Consider the following 24,687-nt stretch of genomic DNA (forward strand, 5'->3'; position numbering starts at 1 on the left):
TACCATCAAAATTGTTATTATAATCAGATTCACAAATTGGCTAATATGATTATATACAAACAAATTTAAAACAAATTTTAAATTTTTTATATAATATATGTGTAACGCAAGTGATTATAAATTATATACGTAAAAAAAATTTAAATATTGATTAGAACAAAAGTTATTCCAAAAGCGAGTTCTATCTGTTACACCATGTACCTATATATATACATTTATGCTATTAATTTATCCGTGTTTTTTCGGTTTTTGTTTTTTTTTCTCGAGCTGTGTGCGAATGTAGATCGTCCTCATATTATTATTTATTATATGAACCTAATTTATGTGACTCCCGTATTAAGCGCGGATGTTTGGAGTGTTTATTATAATATAATATAATATTATTATGATGGGCACTGTTATTGTGATATAACATATTATTTTAATGTGGTGAATTTGTGAAATACCCGCCATTTTAACCGGGACCGATACATCACGTCGGATTTCAATAATACATTTATGTGGTTCACTAAAAGTGAATTTACCCCGGAAACTTTCCTTTCGCCAAAATATTTGTTCGACGCTCTCGGCACATTATATATATATGTTATGTTAATATGCAAATGTCCGGTCCGCGCGCATATGATAGATCGCCCGAGAAAATGTAAAAGAGAACGTAATTGTTACTGTCATTATAAAAACATACAATACACATAATAGTATTATGTTTATAATAATGCGTTACGTAATGCAACACAATAATACACACGCTGCAGTACTGCACCGTATTTACACATTGTATTCAGTATGCACATGCACATAATAATATTAATTTTAAACATTCAAAAATGTACTTATGGATACTTATGGAAAAACATTCTCATTGACTAACTATTCATAATAAACGTATTAGTACCCATCTAATATAATATGAATCTTATAATAATTTGTTCGACCAAAAATTCATCCTACTTATTATTAGGCAGGTACTCTTTAGTTTAAAAAGTTACACTATAACAGGGTACGATATAATTTGTGTTTGTGTTATACATATACATATAATACATAGGAATCTAAGTACGGGTATAAACCGAAATTTCAACGTTGAAAATATATTTTATGAAATATAGCTATACGCTGCGAAATATAATATACTGCAAAACTTTTGCTCCACGAAGTATATTCTTAATTTAAAATACAAATCGTATTATTCAAAATATATTTAAACATTAAACGCAGGTAAATTCAACCTTATTATATTATTTTATACAACACACGTTAAGGGGATTATTATTTCACACTGCACATGAGCCACCGAGGGGTATTAGTATAAAATATACAGTAGCTATCCAAGCGGATATTTGAAGAAAAATCAACTTAGACAGAAGATAATAATATTATATATTATTATGCACCTACTCATATTAAATCATATTTTAGTGTAAAAAATGAATAAATTAAAATGTTGGAGTTAAAAATAAAAATAAATTTATTTATTTATTGTATAGGTAAATATATATATATATATATAATAAATAATAGGTTTGGAACTATATACGGAAATTTCAGAGTTTTTCTTATAGGGATACTCGGACGGTTGATGCAACATAAACTTCTATAGTACTATATACTGACAATAATAACAAGTGCCGTATTTAAGAATTATTCATTTTCGCGGGCAAAGGTACGTCTAAACCGATTAACTCGTGAAGTTATTACACTTAACCGAAATACACCGATCCTTGTATACTTGTATTCAATTCGCCGCAGGCGTATATTATGGCCACTTCAGCCGGATTTGTTCACAGAACGAGGTAGGTACACTGACCAGGACATGCCCGTGAACTAAGGTGTACTAAAACAAAAATACACCGAGTGCCGGGTATTTTACAATTATTGTTAAATCGGGTCAAGTCAGCTGGTAATATAATTTAAACTGTATAACATATTATTTATTATTAACAATATTATAAAAGATTTGTTAGATTAAATTGTTATTTAGTTCCTATATACAAAGTTTATTAATTTTTTTGTATTAATGTGATAAAAATCGGTTAATTGTAATGTGACTCATCAGTTCCACCCATATAGCGTCATTCCCGCCACTCGCCAATACTGCAAGTTGTACACATACCGATTGTAACCTTATGTTTTGTTTTTATTTTTTTAGCGGTATAAGTGTTTTTTTTTTCAATTTTAAATTTAATAGTTATTATATATTTGGATGTTGAAATCTCACGCCTTTATATTTTAGCCGTATGATGTGTAAATTATATCGCAGTGTCTTTATGATTCCTTAAAGTTCAATGATATTCCTTACCGGGATGAAATTGCCCATACTTAGGCAGCTGCTATGATTTTTTCAAATGAAATGTTATGACCAAATAATTTTTAATTTTTTCCGTGATTAACAATATTATTATTATTATTATTATTATTATAAAGGGCCGGATTAAGGGTTGTGGGTTATTTTGTGGGAGCCTCTTATTAATTGAATATTGGAGGGGGCCCCGGAACTGGCCCCAGTGTCCTCCCCCCTAAATCTAGCCCTAAATATATATATAATATTTTGATTATTATTGGTACAATGGTATATTATTTTTAGATAAGAATTTCCATAAATTGTACAGATATATATTTTTTACAACTAATGCAGAATCTCCATCGTAAAAGTCAGAAGTTATATTAAACTAGGTATGAAGATACTTCATTGTGAATAAGTAAATAACTACAATCATTTTACCTATTATTACGATTTGTACGTGCAGAGACGATTGTATAAAATAGAGAATTTGTATTTTGTTAATCGCGTCCACACGAGATCAACTAGAACGAGCATATATGACTTGCCTCGATACGGGGATATATAATATATATATATCTACCTAGTAAATTATTTTACCAACAAAAAAAACCCCAAAATTCAAAATTGTTTAATGTTTTTGATGTGGATGATACTCTTAGTTAAATAATTTCGAGCATAAATATATCAGTGGAACGGAGATGATTGATGATGGCATGTGTTACACTCACACTGCACAAACTCGTGCACTACACATATAATGTATACGGTGTATACATATAAGCACACCCATGTCATCTATAGATATTTCGTATAACTAAAAATAGCGATCGCGACAGTGACGAGGATGAGTGGGCGAGCATATACGACAGACGGAGTCGTGAGGGGGGGGGGGGGTGGCAGGAGGGGGATGACGGCAGTTTTGGAGGTGGTAGTGGTCACTCACGGTGAAGGGTTGTGTGACATATTGACCGTTGTCCCTGTAGTGCACACACACCACGCGCCCCCGCCGCAACTGCGCTGTTGCCCGTGTCCCTTTTCAAAACCCGTTAATTAATACCGTCCACTTGCTAATGATGGGCTACTGAATTGTTTCCCGCGCCCTGCACCGCCTCGTCCGTTGCTAATGAATTATGAAGGGCTACACCATAAGTGGCATTGTGCCCCTAGGCCCGTAATATGTCACCACGCTGCACGCCCCTTCGATCGTCCAGTCCACCCATCGCCGTCCGCTCCGACCGACCCACTGCGACGACCATCACACAATGTATATTTTATTATTATATTATTATAATAATAATAATATTATTATACACCTTGATGGGGTTTTATTATTATGATTTTATGATTTTTTTTTTTTTTTTTTATGTTCACTGTTGGAAATAGCTGTACACAAGGTGTATATAGTGTACTTGGGCGTTTTTATTCGAGTAAATAAAAAAAAAACCAAAGCAAATAAAAAAAAAAGAACCATAAACAACTAAACCCTGCAATGATTTTTCACGAAAAGTCTTCAAATTGTACGCTAGTAAACAGCCAAATCGGAAGCATGCGGATTTCAATGGTAAATTAAATTACAGAGAACCTGCCGCTGATCGATGAAGCAATAAAACGTGGCGAGATAACGTGCGAATCGTGTTGATGATCTCGGAACCTGCAGGTGAGAACTAAATAGGAGTCAGTCGATCGTCGATCCATATGCCATAATCCCAATATCCAAATATGTTGATCCTTACAATATATATTATGTTCTACCTCTCAGTTCTACACGTCAACAATTATTATTTTTGTGACTATTTCGGTCCACCTTTTTCCTTGGAAGAAATAGGAAACTCCGGAACGCCCATGAAAACTAATGTGTCTTATATATGGGGTTCCTATATTATATTTTACTTAAAAAAACGTTCATTCAAAATGTTTATACATTATAATACACAGACATATATACAGCAGAAACTGCGTTATAGTTGAGGCAAAATCAAAAGGACCAAGTTTGGTCGAATTGAGCATCAAATGGGTTATACAAAACGATACACAGAAAACATGGGAAATTCAGCATGGGACTTTTTGCGTACTAACCGAAATGACGTGTTAACCGATAACATAATACTAGGTATATATTATTATATTATAAAAAAAATTGTCTACCGTATTTCCAAGCCTTATAAAATGTTGAGTGTTTCTTAATGTGAATTCGTATTTCACCACGTGTTTAAGATTCCATTTTCAGAAACACCGTCAACATGCCATATATGGGATATTATGGTTTAGTAAGTATTATCAATAAAATTAATATGATATATCTAATATCGTAAAATATATGTCATATATATTATATTTTAATGTTATAGGTATTTATGAAATTGTACCTGACATCTGCAGGTTGTGTGAGAAAGATTCATTAGAACTAAACAATACAGATAGTAAAACTTTTTTGATCTGAATAACGATATCAGTTATACATATATATTAATATAATATGTATTATAAATGTATAATAACTTAACAACACTTACATTTTAGTCAGGTAAAAGGAATAGTGTATGAGACCCCAATAAGAGAGGTCCAATAAAACGGCTATAATATTTTTTATGCGTTTTCTGATTGCGATCTAGAATCGCTTTCGAATTGAACAAAAAACCCCGACGCCAGGTCGTTTGAATGTTTTGTGTTTCTTATCTATATATTGTAGGCACGAGAGTATTCGTTAGGTCATAAATTGTTACACAAGGTAAAAACACTAAGACAGTCGTGGTACCTATAATTTGACATTTTTTCAAACTATAAAACGGACTTTTACCCTTAAGTTATAATAATAATATGTATTATACGATTGAACCAATATCGCCTCCTTTTTTTAATATTTATTTTTATCGCGTTATTTTCTCAGCGTATATGTGACGCGGGTTTAATATTTGCGTATTGTTCACATTTACCCCTATATTTATTGTTGATAAAGTCTGAATTAGGGTGCGAGATTCAAATCCTCTGTGGATTAGCTGATTATACTCGTATATGTATATGAAAAAATATTTAATTTAATATAAGCGAGTAATTATTATATATCTGCAGGAGCAGGTATTTATTAGGGAATAAACCTATACAATATGTGAATGCAAATAAAACATACGTTTTACAACAAAGCCGTCAAAGTCCTTTAATGCTGTATAATGTGTCCATTTTTTATATTTCAAGCCTTTATATAGGTACATAATATTATTTAGTATGAAAAGCGACAGTATAGGTAAAAATCATTGATGTAGCTTAAAAATAAAATAATAATAAAGTTTGATTCTTCTTTTGCTAAAAAATATGTCACCATATAAAATGTATATATATATATATATCTATAGTAAATTAATATTCTTGTTCGTGAATAAATCGGAAATAAAAATAGAACTTTTTGATACTATATTCAGCTTTCGTGTTAAATTAATATAATGAAGTGCATTATGAAAATGTTACTCTTATCCTAAGACTATCAAATATAATACACGAAGTATTATAGGTTAATGAATAAATTAACTGTATTTTATTATTTTACGCTGTTATGTAAATCTACCTTTAGAATTTTCATGAAGTTCTTTATTCACCGCTTAATATTATTTTTTAGTGTCGAGTATATAGTTTTCTGAATTTCATAATAGGTACCAATTTTACATGTTGGAATTATATATTTTAAATGTTATTAATTTGAATTCTTCGATTTTGATCGTACGGATATGTTATCTTATGATAAACCTACCTATATAAAATTTGACTACATCATCATGCAACTTTTAAGCACCTATTTAAATATAAATATTTTTTCTAATTAATTTACATCACATACGGTTGAAAAATTATAATGAAATATTTATTTAAACATTATTATATTCATTGTATATTCGATGATTCGTATTTAAATTAAGTAATTTAACAACATACTTTCTTTGAGTTCATCACAACTCCAAAAAGGATACTACAACAATGTGAAATAATGATGGGTTATTGCAGTACATAATAATATTATTGTCCAAATATTAATATCCGATTAAACGGGATCGATGCGTGTGTAGGAAGCACTGAAGTGTGTGTGTGTGTGTGTGTTGTTATGTGCGTGTGTGATTCCCACGGGTGCACAGAATGAGCAAAATGGGGCGTAAACGCAAGCACATGAATATTAAGTAACCGTTTTTAATTATAAAATTTACCGTTTGCACGGACTTCCTGGGTCGGTGTCAAAAGTTAACTTCCCCGTTTGTGTGCGAACGTCGCCGTCGTGTGTATGTGCCCCTATTGTTCATTTACCCCCGGGTGTAGCGTGGTATACTATATACGCACATAATGTACATATATATTCACATTTATGTGTGTGTTTGCGTGTGTACGTTTAAAGACACTACCAAAGCCAGCGTGTGTGTGTGTGTGTATAAAACGGCCATATAAACAGAATATCCCGCTGCAGGTGGCCGGCACAAAACCCCCCGCGAGCACGATGGCCAAGGGAAAACCACCTGACCCCGAAGACCCCTATTAAGTTGACACAGGTACCGGCTATAAATTTCACCATTACACACACACGTATAGATATATATTTAAGTATATATGCATTTATATCGGGGCCCCATATGTATGCGTGAATGTAATTTATATATATATATTATATTATTATATGTGTGTATAATATTATTAAACTGTAAGTGTATGATGCTCGGATTACCGTTGAAATCGTCGCCCTTGTAAATTTATCGCAGTTTTTCACATCTCTCTCTCTCACTCACTCACTCTCTCTTTCACACTCTCTCTCTCTATTTATCTTTCTCTCTCATTGTGCGCCTGACGAGGAAACAAAACAAGTTTCACCAAAAGTCAACATATATAGGTACTTATATGTACGCCGGGGATTCGTGTAAGTCTATATGTGTTCTTATACTTACAAGAAACCATTGACAGGGTACGCATGTGTATATAAGCGTATATATATGTGTACCTATGTAAAAACTGTCGGAAAACTTTGTTTTTCATTTATCTAGTTTTTTTTTTACTATATAGGTAACTACACTCAAAACAAGAAACACGTAAATATATAATACATAACTCGCGTAATTTTCAAAAAGTACCTACCGTGAGCTGCACGACTTATAGAAAGTGATGTGGTATACTCGTGCGCTTCGCTCACCTCCGGAGTCTGCACGAGCCCGAGCAATATTATTATTATTATAAATGCAGTATACCTATTACACCTGTTAGGTATATATATATTATATATGAAGTACCAGTTTAACAAATAAAATCAATTATAAATCATCTCATTTCAAAACATTTATTCTGAGTAAAAATCGGTTTACTATAATATAATTTATAATTTATATAGATATATAACAGCTATTGGTTATAACATATACCTACGTTTGGTTAGATATGTACACCTATAATTACATACCAATATTTTTATTTTATATTTTATTTTTATAGGACTTTTTTAAAAATGTAAGTAGTGTTTAAAAAATGTACGGCTTATAAGTTAAGATTTAAAAAATTTAGTTATTTAAATATTTAATGAAGGTACCTCATCCTATATAACCAATAACATAAATTTAATGCTCAAATTTTAAGTCTCTAAAAAATAAGCTTATTTAAATCATCGTTGATCTTTAAAAAGTAGCCGGTGTACACTTTATGAAAAAATAAAATGAAAGTACTTAAATATTTTTGAGAGCATTGTAGTTGATAGATACCTACCTAATATATAATAATATGACTTATACATATTTTGAAATTATAAGACTAAAATTGTACATTTTTACAAAGATCAAATCAAATAAATGACGAAAATCAAAAGATATTGTAGGGTGTCCATATATGTAAATTTCTCATTTGAAAAATTACTCAAGTAAAAATATGTAAAATTATTATTACCTATTGTTTTTAATACCTAATGTAATTTTATTTTTTATCATCATATGTTTCTGTATCTAAAGGGCTTGTCCCGTAAAATGTTAATAAATGAAAAACAAAAAAATAAAATAATATAATAAGTACTTATTTAATACATTGGGTATATTATTTAATGAGTTGAAAATAAAAAAAAATTGATATTAAAAATATACAATAATGCACAGTATTATACTTTTATCGTAATTTTTTGGTATTGTTTTATATATTTGTTGAAAATGTATAAAACAACTTACTTATTATAGTGTTGTATCAGCTATTTGTGATAATTTATATTTTAGCTGCTTCATTAAATTTAATACAAATAATAATAACATATGCATATAATAACGTAAAAGTGGAAAAAACCTGATGCACATAGAGTATAGAAATTTAAAATAATATATATATATATATATACAGTATAGCTATATATTCATATTTAATGCATGTAAAAAAAAAATATTAAATTCAAACTGTGAATATATAATAAAAATATTATATACAGTGTTAAATGCTTTAATATTATATCGGTAATCGCTTAATATATTATCACTTCGAACTATTTTCTATTTGTTAATTGTATTAATTTTAAAATGAATTGTAAGTATATGAAATTATGAATATTATATTATTGTAACATTGGACTATAATTAAATATTATAATAAATTGTAAATATTTAATGTAGAGGTATAGGAAAACAAAATTGTTACATTAAATATTATCTATTCAACAATAGTGCAATTTATTATATGTTCATTATATAGTCATAATTCATGAAAATAAACGACCAGTACCATATTGGTTAATTTAATTAGGAAAATTAAAATACGTACAATAAATTGATAAATTGTTTTTCATTTTTGAACTTAGTTTTGGTGACATTGGTCATTATAGCTTATTATATTATTTTCTAATTACATTTTTACCTAAATAGTATAATATATACATAATCATATAATGATGACATTAATATATTTTAATTTTTATATATATATATATATAATTCCTATTAATTAATACACATTAGGTAATATAATATGCTAATATCCGTGGTATATTCAGAATTGATAAATACTTAATATGGTATGGTCAATTTTATTTTATTCTTCTGTTTATATCTGCCATCTTAATGCTCATTTCTTTCCACCCTGTTATTCCTGTTTAAATTAAAAGGGCCAGTTTTCATATTATTATCTGGGTTGAAAAACTTTACGACTTATTCTTACAAAAAACTGGCGGCGCCTACTACATTTATGTGTAATATAAATATATAATATAATATATAAACAAATAGTGGCGCTATAATACTTGAAATACCGGATTTTCCTTTATTATACCATTTTAACATAAAAGTACCAGGAATTGATAAACCATAATATACAAGCAGCTGATATCTCTCATTAAAAATGTTTTACAATGGTGATTAAAAATAACAAAAAAGTTTTAAATACTACCAATAAAATACAATTCATTTAACCAGCTTATTAATTTTGATTATTTCATGTGTAATAATTTCTATGGCTTACCTATTTAATTGTTTTTTTTTTATTATTTGAAATACGATTACAAAATAACGGTACGATTGCGTGTTATACCTATTGGAATATTAGATAAATTATTTTAATAAAATAATAAGATTTATATTAACATTTAATTTTCTCATAATCTTCGGTTAATTGGATACCACCATGTTATACATAATAATATACTGTGTTGAATTTCAAGAAATTTTTTTTAAAAATTATCAAATACCCATACAAATAATTCAGTACTTATTCAAATCAGTTGTTGACAAATCGCGTCATTTCACATACTGTTTATTGCTGTTTTCACGACACCTCCTATGTAAGTACACTTGTATATTAACGTTGGAACGAATTTTGTAAAATCCATTACCCTATCAATCTACAATGTAAATGTTTTGCATATTTCTTAGCAACGGAAACAAACTCATTTTATATATTTTGTCAGGTGTTAGCTAACAACATTTTTTACACATTTTTTACACATAATTTGATACTTTTATAGAAGTTCACGCAAAGTTCATGTATTTGTAGTTTTTGAATATAATTAAAGTCAATTTGAACCCAATTGTTCTTAGAATTGTTAATAATCTAGGTATGAAATAATTAAAATATTTTTTAGCATACTAAAATGTTGTATCATTAGACATAAATACAGTTTTAATAGTTATTTATTCTAATTGATGACTGCTGCAGGTGCTAACTTTATTTACTTTAAACATTTTATGATTCATAATGAAATATTCTCACAACATACACACATTAACGCATAATGATTGCGCTATTTAATATAAATTACAAAGTAATTTACATCTTATAAGATGCAATTTTCCATGGTAATATGGTTTCATAATTTATAAATGATGTATCAATAAACGATGTTGTTCATGACTAATTCTAATAAATGCGTCTAATGCACACATTGAAACGCAGTTAATAAATTACAAATTGACAATAATTATTGACATTAATTGTACGTTTATTAAATTTTTATACAGGTTTTCGGTACTAGCAGGTATACTTTAAATATTGTAATACTATAATGTGTGTGTACAATTTATACGTCAATAAGTATTTTAACTATCAAATGCTTTATTTGTATTTAAATATAAAATACTAATCTTGATAATATTATATAGTTCAAATATTAAATTAGTACTTAGATTTTTTTAATGCTACCTATACCTACATTTAATAATATATTATGTTAACAAAATACTTAATAGATTTCAACAGAGATTCCAATCAAACGCCAACACTGGTTTAATACAAGTGAATAAAATATATAGAAAATTGTTAAATAATACGTTTGGGCACACATCAACACGCCCATCCATATTATAGTAATATAGTGGTTGCGTGGGGTAAAAATTGGAAAGCAATAACGATGGCTGCTATTTATTATTTTTTCAAAACTAATAAATCAAAAAAAAAGAAATAGGTAAATAAATCTTCATTATTAACTAATTCTGATAATGATTAATTAATTAACAACAACAGTTATTTGTATTGCCATAATAATTCACCCGGTCCCGTAACTGTATAGTATGACAATTTAATTATCTAACTTATATTCATACAAAGTATTTTACTCGATAATTAATATTGAAATTTGTACTAATATATAATCACCTACAATTAATAAAAACAATCGTCTAAAAAAAAAGTGCGACGCGCGACGGCCTGGAACCATTAGGTATGAAAAATATACTTTTAACATTTGTGCGTTTTTATTGAACTGTGATATTTGCGAAGACTTGTTATTCGATACGTATAGAGGGGAATAGAAATCCTATTATAAACATGCTGACAAAACATTTAAAAGCATCAAATTAGCGTGACGAATTGATTAGTAGTATAAGGGTAACAGACCTTTAAACTTAAATCCGTTTTAATATTACGTTTTATTACGTCTGGTTAAAAACTTGTAGGTACCTATATATACTGTTTATACATCGCAACTTTTATAGCAACATTATATATATATATATATCATAAATGTATACCTAATAACTTTTAGTAATAAATATTAAGAACATAAATAAATATTATAAGATTCGTAATTTTTTTTAAACGTATCTAATTTAACATAAAAAAAACATTGGAAAAATATAATATGTAAAATAAAACAAGAATTTACTATTTTATATATTTTTTTAAGACTAATAATTGAAATAGGTACACGGAAAATTTTTTTAGCAATGAAACAAAAAAATTAACATTTTTAAATTTCAAAATGATCATGGCAGATCACTGGGAATGATAGAATAATACCTAAGCATTATAGCGTATTCGGTCGTGTATAGCACCAAACAAGTTATGAACATCTCAAATCATATTTTATTTGTGACACAAAAAAAGTTGCCAGGTTCGATAAAAGTTTGATGTTGGTATTTCAAAACTATTTGACAGCGATTCACCGCGTGTTACAAACAAACAAATATAAAACATACCTAATGGTGCAGTGTTACTCTTATACTATATAACTTTCGACGACGATAGATAGAAGAAAAATGCGTTATTATTAAACGGATATGCCACTGAAAAGGAATGCGACTTGTTCACGCGTACTATATATTATGATGTACCCATATATCTACGTGCACCGTATTTATTGTGTTCATGTTTGTGGGTACCTATATTATAGGTATAGGTATGCAAAAATTGATAAATTCGAATATTCGGTCGTCGACAATCGGCAAAAAAAAAAAACCCGTTTGAAACTCGCAATACATATTTTACGCAGTTTTTCTTTGGCAATATCACTATGGTACCTATAATGAATGCTCGTGGGTCATATAGTGTGTCACGGTCGTACTCACGTGCGAAGACGTCAGGTACGAATCGTCGGACGCGTTATCAGTGTCATTCTGACCGCGAGTATCGGCGGCGACGGCGGAGGAAACACCGTCCTGCAATCTCTGCGGGTGGTCCATCTGCTGCAGGTGAGGCTGTGGCGGCAGCACCGACGGCGGCGGTGGCGGCGGTGGCGGCGGCTGGTGATGCTGCTGGTGCAGGTGATGGTGATAGTGGTGAGGCTGCTGCTGTTGGTGGTGATCCCAGTAGAAAGGGTCCATCATGGTGACGGTGGCCGGCCGCGAAATATTATAATATATATTTTATATAGACGCTCGTACTCACTATTATATATCGCACTTCAGCACGACCCGGCGTGGCACGTTTGTGTGCAATCTATTACAGACGGTTGGCGCGCGTCAAGCGTCAAGCGGCGGCGGCGTCGTCGTCGTCGACGTCGACGTCGTTGCGGTTCGTACGGCGCGGCGGCGGCGGCGGTCGTACGCGGTTAGGTCATCGTGCACACGCGTGCACACACGTGCGTTATATTGTATTAATATTATTTTTCTATTGCGGGCGGGGGTTGAGACTTCTGAGACGCGACGACAGCAGTGACGGATTCTGGGATCAGAGTGTATAGGGGATGTACGCAGTGAAGGCGCGCGAAAAAAAATTAATGTTATATATATTTAGGTACAATATATTATAATAACCGTCTAAATAACAATAATAATATAATATTTATTGTATTTTATGGAATATTTTAGCGATATCGGAAACACACGCGAGAAGTGAAATAATAATTAACAAAAAAAAAAAAAAAAATTCGGACTCGGCGTACGTATGAGTGAGAGGGAGAGAGAGAGTGAGAGAGAGAAAAAGACGGGAAACTTTGACGTCGGCGACGACTATATTATACACTATACGACGACGACGACGACGGGTAAGCACGACGCGCGCGACCGACGGACAACGTGCGTGTGTGTGTGTGTGTGGGTCCGCGTAACGTGCGAGACCGCGTGTGTGTGCGTGTGTGTGTGTGGGAGCTGGCCCGGCCCCGTACGGGCGCGCGCGTTCCGCTCGTTGATAGGTTGATTACGTCACCGTTCGCCCCGATACATACGCATGCTGACGATGTCTGGGTGTGTGCGTGAGTGTGCCGTGTGTGTGTGCCGTGTGTGCGAGTGTGTCACGTGAGTGTTCGCGCGCGTGCGTGCGTGTGTGATACCCGTGTACGTTTGGATTAACGACAAATTGCCCCGGGCGCCACTTTCCGCATAAAACAACCCCTAAACACTAAATCCACTCCTTTCTTACACCCCCTACTCCACAACAAGCTCTTCCAATATTAATACGGTCACTATAACCACCGCACATCCTTTCGCCACAGATTTTTTTTTTTTACTACACATTTAGGTATATACATCGGTCGTCGTCACCACCTCTATATAATATAATACCTATTTATAATAAATTATACATATACGACTGTATCAATATAGGTATATAACATATACCGCCTGGTAGTGTAGTATACAACGAACAATACTTTTAACAAAGTGGAAATGCTTTTTCTGTAATATGTTCTTCATAATATCGTATATACTATATATTTATGCGAATACATTCCAAATTGCTTACATCACTTCGATTATATAATAATATACTCGCGGTTAGAATTTTATAATAATATTATGTTGAAGCACTTTTCAAACACCTTAACATTTGAACGATTTGTTGTATTTTATCAATGTCGACTTGAATGAAAACTTTGAATGATTCTGAATACTATATATACATAGGTACATTACAATAAAACAATATAATATAATGATTAGGTAGATAGGTGTATTAAGGAGTCGGAAAGATTTAATTTTCTTTTCTCTGTCAAACGTGTTCCTAATTAACTTAAAATGCTAAATGGCGCCAAAATTTTAATCAAGATTTTTTAACGGGATGATAATTTATAATTTAAAATTAATTAAAAAATGAATTGTCATCTGTTTAATAAGGCAGTATTACATACATTTTACAATTTAACTAACACAATTTATTGTAAATTTGCATTATTATTTACGTTGTCCTCATGTAACTACATTTATTTGTCCTATAAATCGTAACTTCAGCATGTTTGCAGTTTAACCATGGTTATTTTTTTTTTAGCTTTAACTACGTTTTTCAGTTCTAACCGTTTCAAGCTTCTATAACCTCGTCTAAGAGGGTCATTCTATGCTCAATTGTTACCAAAATATCCGCATCATCAGTTTTTCCAACCATTCGATACTTTTGGCTACGAGGGTAACAAACAATTACGTCCCTTTTACCTTAAACAACACTATACAGTATACAATGTATATTGTAGTTTTCCATATAACTAAAAGAGATACTGAAAATACAAATTGAATTATTTTGCTATCGAGAAAAACCCCGGAAATAAATAATTGTAAAAAAAGGTTTGGAATTATTGTTAAAACTCAATTATATGCATACATTTTTAACACTATATAAAAGTTAGTTTTAATTCATAGAGATTCTTAATAGTTTGAAACTCATAAAAACATCAGAAAACCATTTTTTGTATATAAGCTCTTCATGTGTTAAATATATTTGTGTACCTCATTAAATTTCATGGTAAAAAATTTAGGAAAACAATTAATCAAAATAGATCAAATGTCAATAATAATTAAAATAACTAAGGTTTAAGCGGACAACTTTTGAACTGTAGCTTTAAACTAACTCGCTTGCCATTCTCAAATGTTTTTGTGTTAGCCGTTATTAGTCGTATTTGGTTGTTTATTTTCTTATCGTGGACTGTATACTTAGAAGATTAAAATGAAAAGTTCATATTTTAACTTTAATCTGGTTAAAGCATAGTTTATTGAGTACCTATTATTTATTAAATGTTTCAAGGTATAGGTACCTATTAAAAATATTTACCTACCTTTTACCTACCTATTAAAAATATTTGGAAAGTTTAATCATCTAAGAAAACATTATAATATAAAATATACTTAGAGTTTAATATTTTTTTACCACCTATATTTTTGTTTTACTTTTTATTTTGATTTTTATTTTTTCTATATATATTATGTTAATATGCAATTGCTTTTTTCAGTTGTTGACTTGAAAACTGTTATATCTGAAAAATGTTAGTACGAATACTATAAAGATTTATCACGCAATAGTCAATAATACATATTTAACTTTATATAAACGATAAGGGACATTTTTAAAACATATCGTTTGTTTTAAATATGTCTAATACTTTGAACTAGAAATAATTTGTATTTGAGAATGCGCAAAAATGATAACAAATTATTAACCGTCAATATACTGATGTTAATATTATTTAAAAAAAAATTATAATTATTAATATATTTTACGAATTATATTATTATATTATTTTATTGTGTATTATACCTTACTGCCTTAGTTTTATAATTATATTTTTTTCGCGTGGAAACTTTTCTGATTACTTCTTAAAAAATCTCCTTTGCTTTCAAATAATTCAATCTATTAATAACTATAAAAGTAAACTTGTTTGTTTTAAGAGAAGTAATTTTTTTAAAATATCTTTTTCATACAATACCATTATTATTTTAGAATTCAACTGATGTAAAGGGAAACGCCAAACAAAGTAATGTTTACCATTAAACTTTTGAAATGAAATGAAATGAATATTATTATAATAAACTATTGTAAATGGTTAATATTAAAAAGTAAACATTTTAACTATCAACGAATCAATAAAAAAATATCAATATGATGATTTAATTTAAATATTAAACTGATAATTATAACTTTATAATGTATTATATCATAGGTATATATTTAAATTATAAATACATTTTTTTCTGATCTTATAACATTGTAGTAACAAGCACAAATACACTGTGTTATATATTATAGTATATTTAAAATGTTATAATATTGTAACTAAAATATTAAAAATAAACATGACCAGAATGAAAATAAATAATCAAGATTATTGATTTTTTTATTGTACGGTTGTTACCAAGGACATATTTCGTCTAGACAATAAGAACGATAATTTCTAAAAGGAATGTGACTAAAAGGGTGGTTGACATTTTCTAAATATTTTTGTAGATCAGGAATCTAACCTTCGGGGTAGGTACCCACTATTATGATGTCATATAAGTTAAACAACTGTCCAATATTTGTTACTTGTACAATCGATAAAAATCATTAAAATGAACAAACAATTTATAGGCATATAAATATAAATAGTATATATGATTTATATATTGTGTATACATTAGAAAATCGGTTAATTATTTTTTGTTCTTTAAAATGAAAGGTATAGTTGACAGGTGTAATTTAGCATATTAGTTTCTTCTAACCTAATCTACAAAAAATGTGGATAAGTGGAGGTCGCTCTGCTGTGCAGTAGGTTACAAGTGGGTCACTGTAATGGATGGTGTTAAATTTGAATTCAATGATATAATATCATTGTATAAGAAAAACGATTCTGAGCGAAAACGGTCAGTCAGCCTATGATAGGAGCCTATGAAATAAGTATATTTGATGATATTATTGTGAATAAAGTAATTTATATATAACCTATTTACGTAGAGCCTTGTTTTAAATTTTCAATCCTTAGCCATAAAAATTAAACATTTTATACATTTTTAACTACAAAATAATTAATATATAAATTTGATAAATGTTGTCAAAATTTGAACTTTAAATGCTTATAATAAAAAATTGTGCCTATGTATTTTTCAATAAAGTAATATAAATCGCAACTTATATTTTATCGCAAATAAAATTACTGAGCTTGGTTATAAAATATTTGTATGCCTATTTACTTTAATAGGTATAAGTTCTGAGGTTCGATTTTTATAATATTCAACTAAACAAAAACATAAGTGCTTGTAATAAGTATCTCATACATAATCATGATAACGCATAATGAAGTATTTATAGGTATATCTAATTATATTGTACCTACGCGTGTACGAAGATTTAAAATTCCCACCTATTTTTAATTTTTCGATATTAAATAATAGTATTATGTTTAAAATCATTTTTGTTTTCTGGCTTAAATCAGAAAACATGACAACGTATATCATATTATTAAGTCAAGCCTTAAAATGGTTTTTTGAAAAACGTCATCATTTGTTATTCTGCAGCCTAACTGTTAGTCGTTCTAATATTTTGTCTACAATATTATAACTTATAACAATGTACTGTGTAAACGAGTTCACCGTCCGGCTGTTGCTGATCACCGTATTGTTGAACTTACGAAAAATTACTGATATTGTGCGCACATTTTACCAAAACTGGATTGTATTGGAAAACAGTGACCCCAGATTTGATCTGGTTTGCGGCTGTTGCAAATCGTGGGACACGCCGGTTGGTCAAGCGAATTGCAACACCGACTTCGTAATAATAACATTATAATAATTTATTTGATTATTCTTGTGTTTAAGGCGAACGACGAGACCGAAGGAAGGATAAAGAGGGACGCATTCACGCAAGTAGATCTTCCGGGATCGTGGCCCCGCCGACGCCGCGGCCGCCGCTCTAAAAAATCCACGTGGCAGCCACAGGATTTCGCCACTGAAACCGTAGCCGTCGCTCACTCCGACTTACCGCCTCTGCCGGTACAAGACTTCGGCCCGGCTGTCTACACGACGTGGCAGCCACAGGATTTCGCCACTGAAACTGTAGCCGTCGCTCGCTCCGACTTACCGCCTCTGCCGGTACAAGACTTCGGCCCGGCTGTCTACACGACGTGGCAGCCACAGGATTTCGCCACTGAAACCGTAGCCGTCGCTCGCTCCGACTTACCGCCTCTGCCGGTACAAAACTTCGGCCCGGCTGTCTACACGACGTGGCAGCCACAGGATTTCGCTATGGGACACGTGGCCGCAGCTCCCTTAAGGTTTCCACCACCGACGCTGCCGATGCAAGACTTCGGCCCGGCCGTGTACACGACGTGGCAACCTGCACAGCCCCCGAGAATGGTGAGTGTGCCAGCCCCTAGCTTCGGGTTTCCGCGACCGCCGCCGCCGCCAACATACTACGTGGGCCCAGTTCACTGCAGAACAAGCGTGTAAAAACTGTATATCATTTTCAATTATTATCTACCTATGTACCTCTATATGTTTTCTAAATAACTATTCTTGTAAATTATTAATTATTGAACCTATACTTATTGTAATATAATAAAATGTAAAATATGTTTATATATATAAATGTATAAAGTATTGTTTAAGTACTGCTCAATATTAATAAATACTTGTCGATGTGAAAACTATTTTGAAATTATTTCTTCGAAAACGCGATAGATATAATAATTTATTTAGTTTATTTGTGTATAAATACTTATAACTAAGTAATAAGTAATAGAAAATAATATTATTTTATGCATACTTACTAAAAGGTAAATGCATCATGTACTTGTATAAATTGTATGGAGGAAAGATAGACTCCATAGATAGTGGTTTATTTTAAGTGTTAAAGTTATATTTTTTTTTTTCATCAGCTGTCAAGTAAAATCCCATCAAACTTTATCACAGCAAATTTCCGTTATTGAACATTTATGAATTTTGAAGTATGACATTTTTAACGTAATTTAAATATCGCATATAGGTAGTTTGTAGTAATCGATAAAAATATGATCGACAGTAATAATTAATATTTACAAACAAATATTTAAAATGTAACAACATTTATAGTATGTTAGAATATAAGTAGCGATAGATATGTATTTAGCAAACCGTGTGTCTTTACTAGCAAACAATTATTTTCTATTTTTTTAAATCACTTTGTATTTTTATATTAAGTAAAATTACCCTGAGCTAGATAAAGAATGCATGATACATCCTCATTACATTCTAATCGAACTTGAACAAATTATTAAGCAATGAACCGTTCAGTTGAAATTACAAATTAAATTATCATATTTTACAAAAAACTCGACGTTACGATGAAATATTAAATACTTACCCAAATTTAAACCATATTTTTGAAAAAAAAAATGTATTTAAATGTTTAAAAATATATTTATTATGGATAAAATTAAATATGAAATTATGTAAATAACAAGAACAAAATAAATGTAGTCTTATAGGTAAATTTTCAAATATGCCACGCGATTACATACCGGGTTTGTAACATTTGTGACTTTTTAGAACTTAAAAGCTTTTGAAACACGAATCCCATTTTGTGAACAATGCTCTATATATAAATACTCGATGGTTAAAAAAATGGTTTATCAAGCCAACGGCCTAGTTTACACGATCCTTTTTGTAGCACATTATAATATGCACATTAAACGTATGTACCTATTGTACATTGCACATGAGTACGCCAGTTTTTCCAGGTCACGTACTATACATGTCACAATAGGTCTCATGAAGTACGAATAATATTCTTCACTGGTGCTAATCACCATAAAATATCATTTTTAATCACATAATATCATTGATATACCTATATGTATATATAGTTACTGATTAAACGATATTATAACATATTACGATATTAGATCAATAACATCCGGTAGAACTTGCACCAGAGTGAAAGAACGAAAAGATTTGTTACTTCGATAGATACATATAATAATTTAGATTTTACGACTCCAGCCGATAACTTACTATAACGCTACTAGCTATAAATCGAATAAAAATAAATAATAATTTCTGTAAACAATACTTATCGATTATCGAAAGGTTACAGTATTACTATAAAGTCAAACATTTCGTGCGAGACATATCATCTATTTTAATCCAAAGTCGTTCGAATTATACTTAAGAACTTCGTGACTTTTACTCTGATTTTTATAAATAAGAAGGTGGGTAAGTGGCTGTCACTCTGCTGTACAGTAGGTGACAAGTGGGTCACTGTAATGGGTGGTGTTAAATTTGAATTCAATGATATAATATCATTGTATGAGAAAAACGATTCTGAGCGAAAACGGTCAGTCAGCCTATGATATTACTAAGTATATTTGATGATATTATTGTGAATAAAGTAATTTATATATTTACTTATTTACGTGGAATCTTGTTTTAAATTTTCAATCCTTGGCTACAAAAGTTGAACATTTTATAAATTTTTAACTACAAAATAATTATTACATTTTAAACTTGATAAATGTTGTCAAAATTCAAACTTTAAATGCTTATAAAAAAAAAATTGTGCCTATGTATTTTTAATATTTTTCAACTATAAGAATATATCAGGAGCCTTGCATTAAATTCACGCTTTTTTACCCAACAATAAAATTTTATTGATAATTATAAAAAAAAACTAAAAAAATTGAAAACTGACAATGTCCGTAAACAGCTCAAAAAGAGTCAAATTATTTTCAAAATTTTATCGTGTTTAGAAAATGCTAGTACAAACATTCAGTGCAATTTTCAAGTATCTGCAGTCATACGTTTTTTAATTACAACAAAATAAGAAAATCCGTTACACGAGAAATCGAGTAAAAATGTTGTAAAATGTTGTAAAAATATGAATTTCAAACGCTCATAAAAATTGAATTTGACTTTCTTGTAGACATTTTTTTTTTGATTTAGGTAGATAAACTTATAGATAATTTTGTATTACATTTTCAAATCTTAGATTGAAAAAGGAAAATTTGAATGAATTCTCAACTCAAAATAATTTGCTAATTTTCGTGATTTTTTCGTATTTTGTCAATTTTCCCATTTTTCCTTAATTTTTCTTTTGTTTTTCACGTCGCTTTTGAAAACTACTAGGAAATTTTTAAGTACCCCAAAGTATCAACTAGATTCACTTTCCCATCAGAAAAGTTACTGTTGAAGAAAATCCAAGCACTTTTACTGTCCTAAAAGGTGATGACAGACACAAAAATTAAAAAAAATTAAAAAAAACACACATCATTGTAAAATCAATACATTCATCGCTTCGCTCAGAATCTAAAAAGTACTCAAATACTATCATATTTTAAATTATTCTCACATTCCAATTTAATATATCTTCAGTATTTTTCGTATCATAACTTGTGAGATACTAAACTTGCAATGTTTTATTCAAACCTATATAGTTAAATTTAAAATAAACAAATTTCCTTATAAGTAGACCAATTTTTTTTCATATTTTTACTTTTTTATTTTTCTTCTTTATCTATACACATACCTAACCTACGCGAATTTTTGTCTTTTTTATTCATCGGATTTTAGTACGGTTACCTAAGTTAGGTTAGGATTTTGTATTTATTGATTGTATTAATCTACCGTATGTTAAATTAAGTAAAAACGACAAACTTGGTATAACTTTGATACTATTTAGAGTTCAATTATACACTTACATACCACATGGTACATACCACACGGGGTCCGTGATCTACCACGCAGGTAGATTGCCTACCTGTTAATATACTGCATAATCACAAGCGAATCTCACGGACAACGCCGGTCGGGATGGGTATAAACATTAAAATATAATATTATTTACACTTAAAAAGACATTGCTCCACAGCGTTTTATACCCAAAAGGAGTTGAACAATCACAATTTTTGCCTAGCCTAGCCTAGCCGGGTAATTCAGCAAGTTATTTAATATAATATGCTCAAAACTTTGAATAATTAATGTACGTATATTATAGTACACACAGACACACTATATTATTATTTATCGCATTAAAATATATAAAAAAAAAAGTGTTAGCAATTGATGTTTTTTTTTGTGTACATTCTATATTACAATATTATATGTTAACACGTTTATTATACTTACGGCCGTACGCGATTACTCGTAATAAGATTTACAACTGTGAATTGTAATCGTGCGTGCGTGTGTAATACTTAGAATATTTATAACATAATATTATACAGTTGTAGTAGGTACTTACAATATGTAATATGTATACCTATACGATAATGATATATTGTATTTCTTCGCTATTATTCGGGCAATCTACGTCGTATCTTTCTGCCACCTGCAGGTATTACGCAAGCATTATAATATTATATCCTTAAGTGTATATTACTTCAGAAGCGTTTTGGAAAACGCACGAGACCTTAACGCGCTGACTAGCTCGTGTACACGGCAGCGGCTTCGTCAACAGTTTAAAAGCGAAACCACATGCGAATGTTCAACAGTTTTCTTGTGTATTATAATAATACTAACTATATAATATTATTATGGTGTTGCTGTTCTCATATTTCCACGCAAATGTTTTGAGCTCGGCGGTAATATCAACTAGCGGGACCGCCGCGTCACAAGGTGCAGTAGGGAGGCTAAAATCCTTTTAAAACTTTCTAGCCCTTTTCCACTTCGACCGGTCCTTGTCCTTTTTCTTCGTCGTCTTCAGCTTCTCGTCTCTTTCTCTCTCTCCGTCCGTATATACATCCCTCGACAACCATCATCACACCACTGTAGCTCCCCACGACCTTTCACTTACACTTTTTCTCTGTCTATCACTCCCTCTCTCTCGCTCCATCCTTCTCTATATTACGATATTTACCATTACCATTATTAGTTATTACTATTGTCATAATTAACCCCGTATACCTCGCGCTTAACAGTATAGTTATAACAGTATAATATATATATATATATATATATATATACGGCGAACTGTGTGTATACATATTCGCCCCAGGTGTCTGTGTATATAGTGTAGTAATATTAGTAATGATACCCTTCACAGAGAGGGACCGTATTATCTTGCGCACACTTATACCTAAACACAAACCCGTGCGCGTGCACGCCCGCGAAGTTCAATTTTACGGCGAACTTTCGCCGGGCCCCGTCGTGTTGTCGACTAATTAACATTTTATTTATCCCGCCCGCGCGTCCTTAGGCTATCAACGTTGCCGTTGTACTTTCCAACATTATAATGTAGTGTACGCGATGAAAATACACCACGCTACCGCCTGCAGTTACTACCGTTATAACACAATATATATATATATACAGAAGTACCTATACGCAGGTTATATATATATATATGACGAATACTTCCATATGCGTATTAAACATGAATACTTATATATATATATATATATGTATATAAATGTATAGGTACATGTTGGTGCGCTGCTCGTAATATTATATTATACGAGTATAAGTATATTACGAATTTACGTGTATATATACGCGGTACCTAACTCTTAATAATAATAATACTTTACTCTCCATCTCGTCGCGGTGTCTTCTTCTCCATCGTCTATTCCGCCCAACCTATAGCCGCCACCTCTGTTCCCATATCGCGGACCGACGGAAACACTCTCCATCTCCCTTACTCTTTATTTTCCCGAGTAAAGTTGTAAATATTCACCTCAAGCAACGCCGCAGCGACTGTCAGATGCTGACGACTATATACCATGTAATATTACTACCATTATTACTAGCTATATAGTCTATATATACGTACTATCTGACGCCGCGACGTATATCGTATCTGCAGTTACGAACCACGGAGGCGGTGGCTGAAATCTTGGGGGGCGAAGACGAATGTTGTGTAGTACACTAGTACGTGTACCATATGTGTCACACCGAACTTGTTTTCAACTGAGCATATGTGTATAATGTCTGTACGAATTATGTACAATGTTATATGTTATGGAGATGCGAGTAGCCCTCGGATAAAATTCTATAGAATTGAGTAGGTACTTACCTATAATGTTATACGAAATTTCTTATACCTCAAAAACGTTTTACCGAAAATAACATCATGTATAAGCGCCGTGTTAAAATTTCAAAACGAGTCTATAAGACGTAACTTATAACATACAGGCATACAGCTATGCCCGTGTGGTTTCAAAAGTTTCAACTGTTGTTTGCCTATAATTATATGTATTTAGATTTTAGATACATATACGTACGTATAATATGCTTTGTTTTTACATATACTATATTATTATACAATATGCATAATATAAGTAATACGTAATAACTATAATATATATATACAGTAGCGTAGCCAGGGTTTTTTAAAGTGTTTACCCCCCCCCCCCCCCCACATTGAAATTTCCCTTCAAATAAATGTATTATTTATTTACGAAAACTGTAAAAACTTGGTTTAATTTATACTTAATCCCTCCCCCCATTTCAATACCTGGCTACGCCACTGTATATATATATATGTATAAATACAATTCTATAATAATTACTTTACTTCCTAGAATGCTAGGTTAAAAAACATAAATAAAATGCGTTCAATAG

General features: G+C 30.8%; 2 protein-coding genes across 2 annotated transcripts in view; one reads left to right on the forward strand and one right to left on the reverse strand.

Moving 5' to 3' along the window:
- The window catches only part of LOC132940955 (homeobox protein caupolican-like), a 65,916-nt gene extending 52,424 nt beyond the window's left edge, over nt 1–13,492 (reverse strand). The window contains exon 1 of the mRNA XM_061008768.1: nt 12,547–13,492. Within this exon, the coding sequence (XP_060864751.1) occupies nt 12,547–12,804 (258 nt within the window). The 5' untranslated portion in view covers nt 12,805–13,492. The remainder of the gene's footprint in view (nt 1–12,546) is intronic.
- A 4,104-nt stretch (nt 13,493–17,596) lies between these two features.
- LOC132942152 (uncharacterized) lies at nt 17,597–18,675 on the forward strand. Its single transcript, XM_061010462.1, has 2 exons — nt 17,597–17,896; nt 17,974–18,675. The coding sequence occupies exons 1-2, from the start codon at nt 17,726–17,728 to the stop codon at nt 18,601–18,603; spliced, it is 801 nt and encodes a 266-aa protein (XP_060866445.1). The 5' UTR covers nt 17,597–17,725; the 3' UTR covers nt 18,604–18,675.
- Nucleotides 18,676–24,687: the final 6,012 nt, after the last annotated feature.

The sequence above is a fragment of the Metopolophium dirhodum genome, chromosome 3 (assembly GCF_019925205.1).
Source record: "Metopolophium dirhodum isolate CAU chromosome 3, ASM1992520v1, whole genome shotgun sequence".
Taxonomy (NCBI): Eukaryota; Metazoa; Arthropoda; class Insecta; order Hemiptera; family Aphididae; genus Metopolophium; species Metopolophium dirhodum.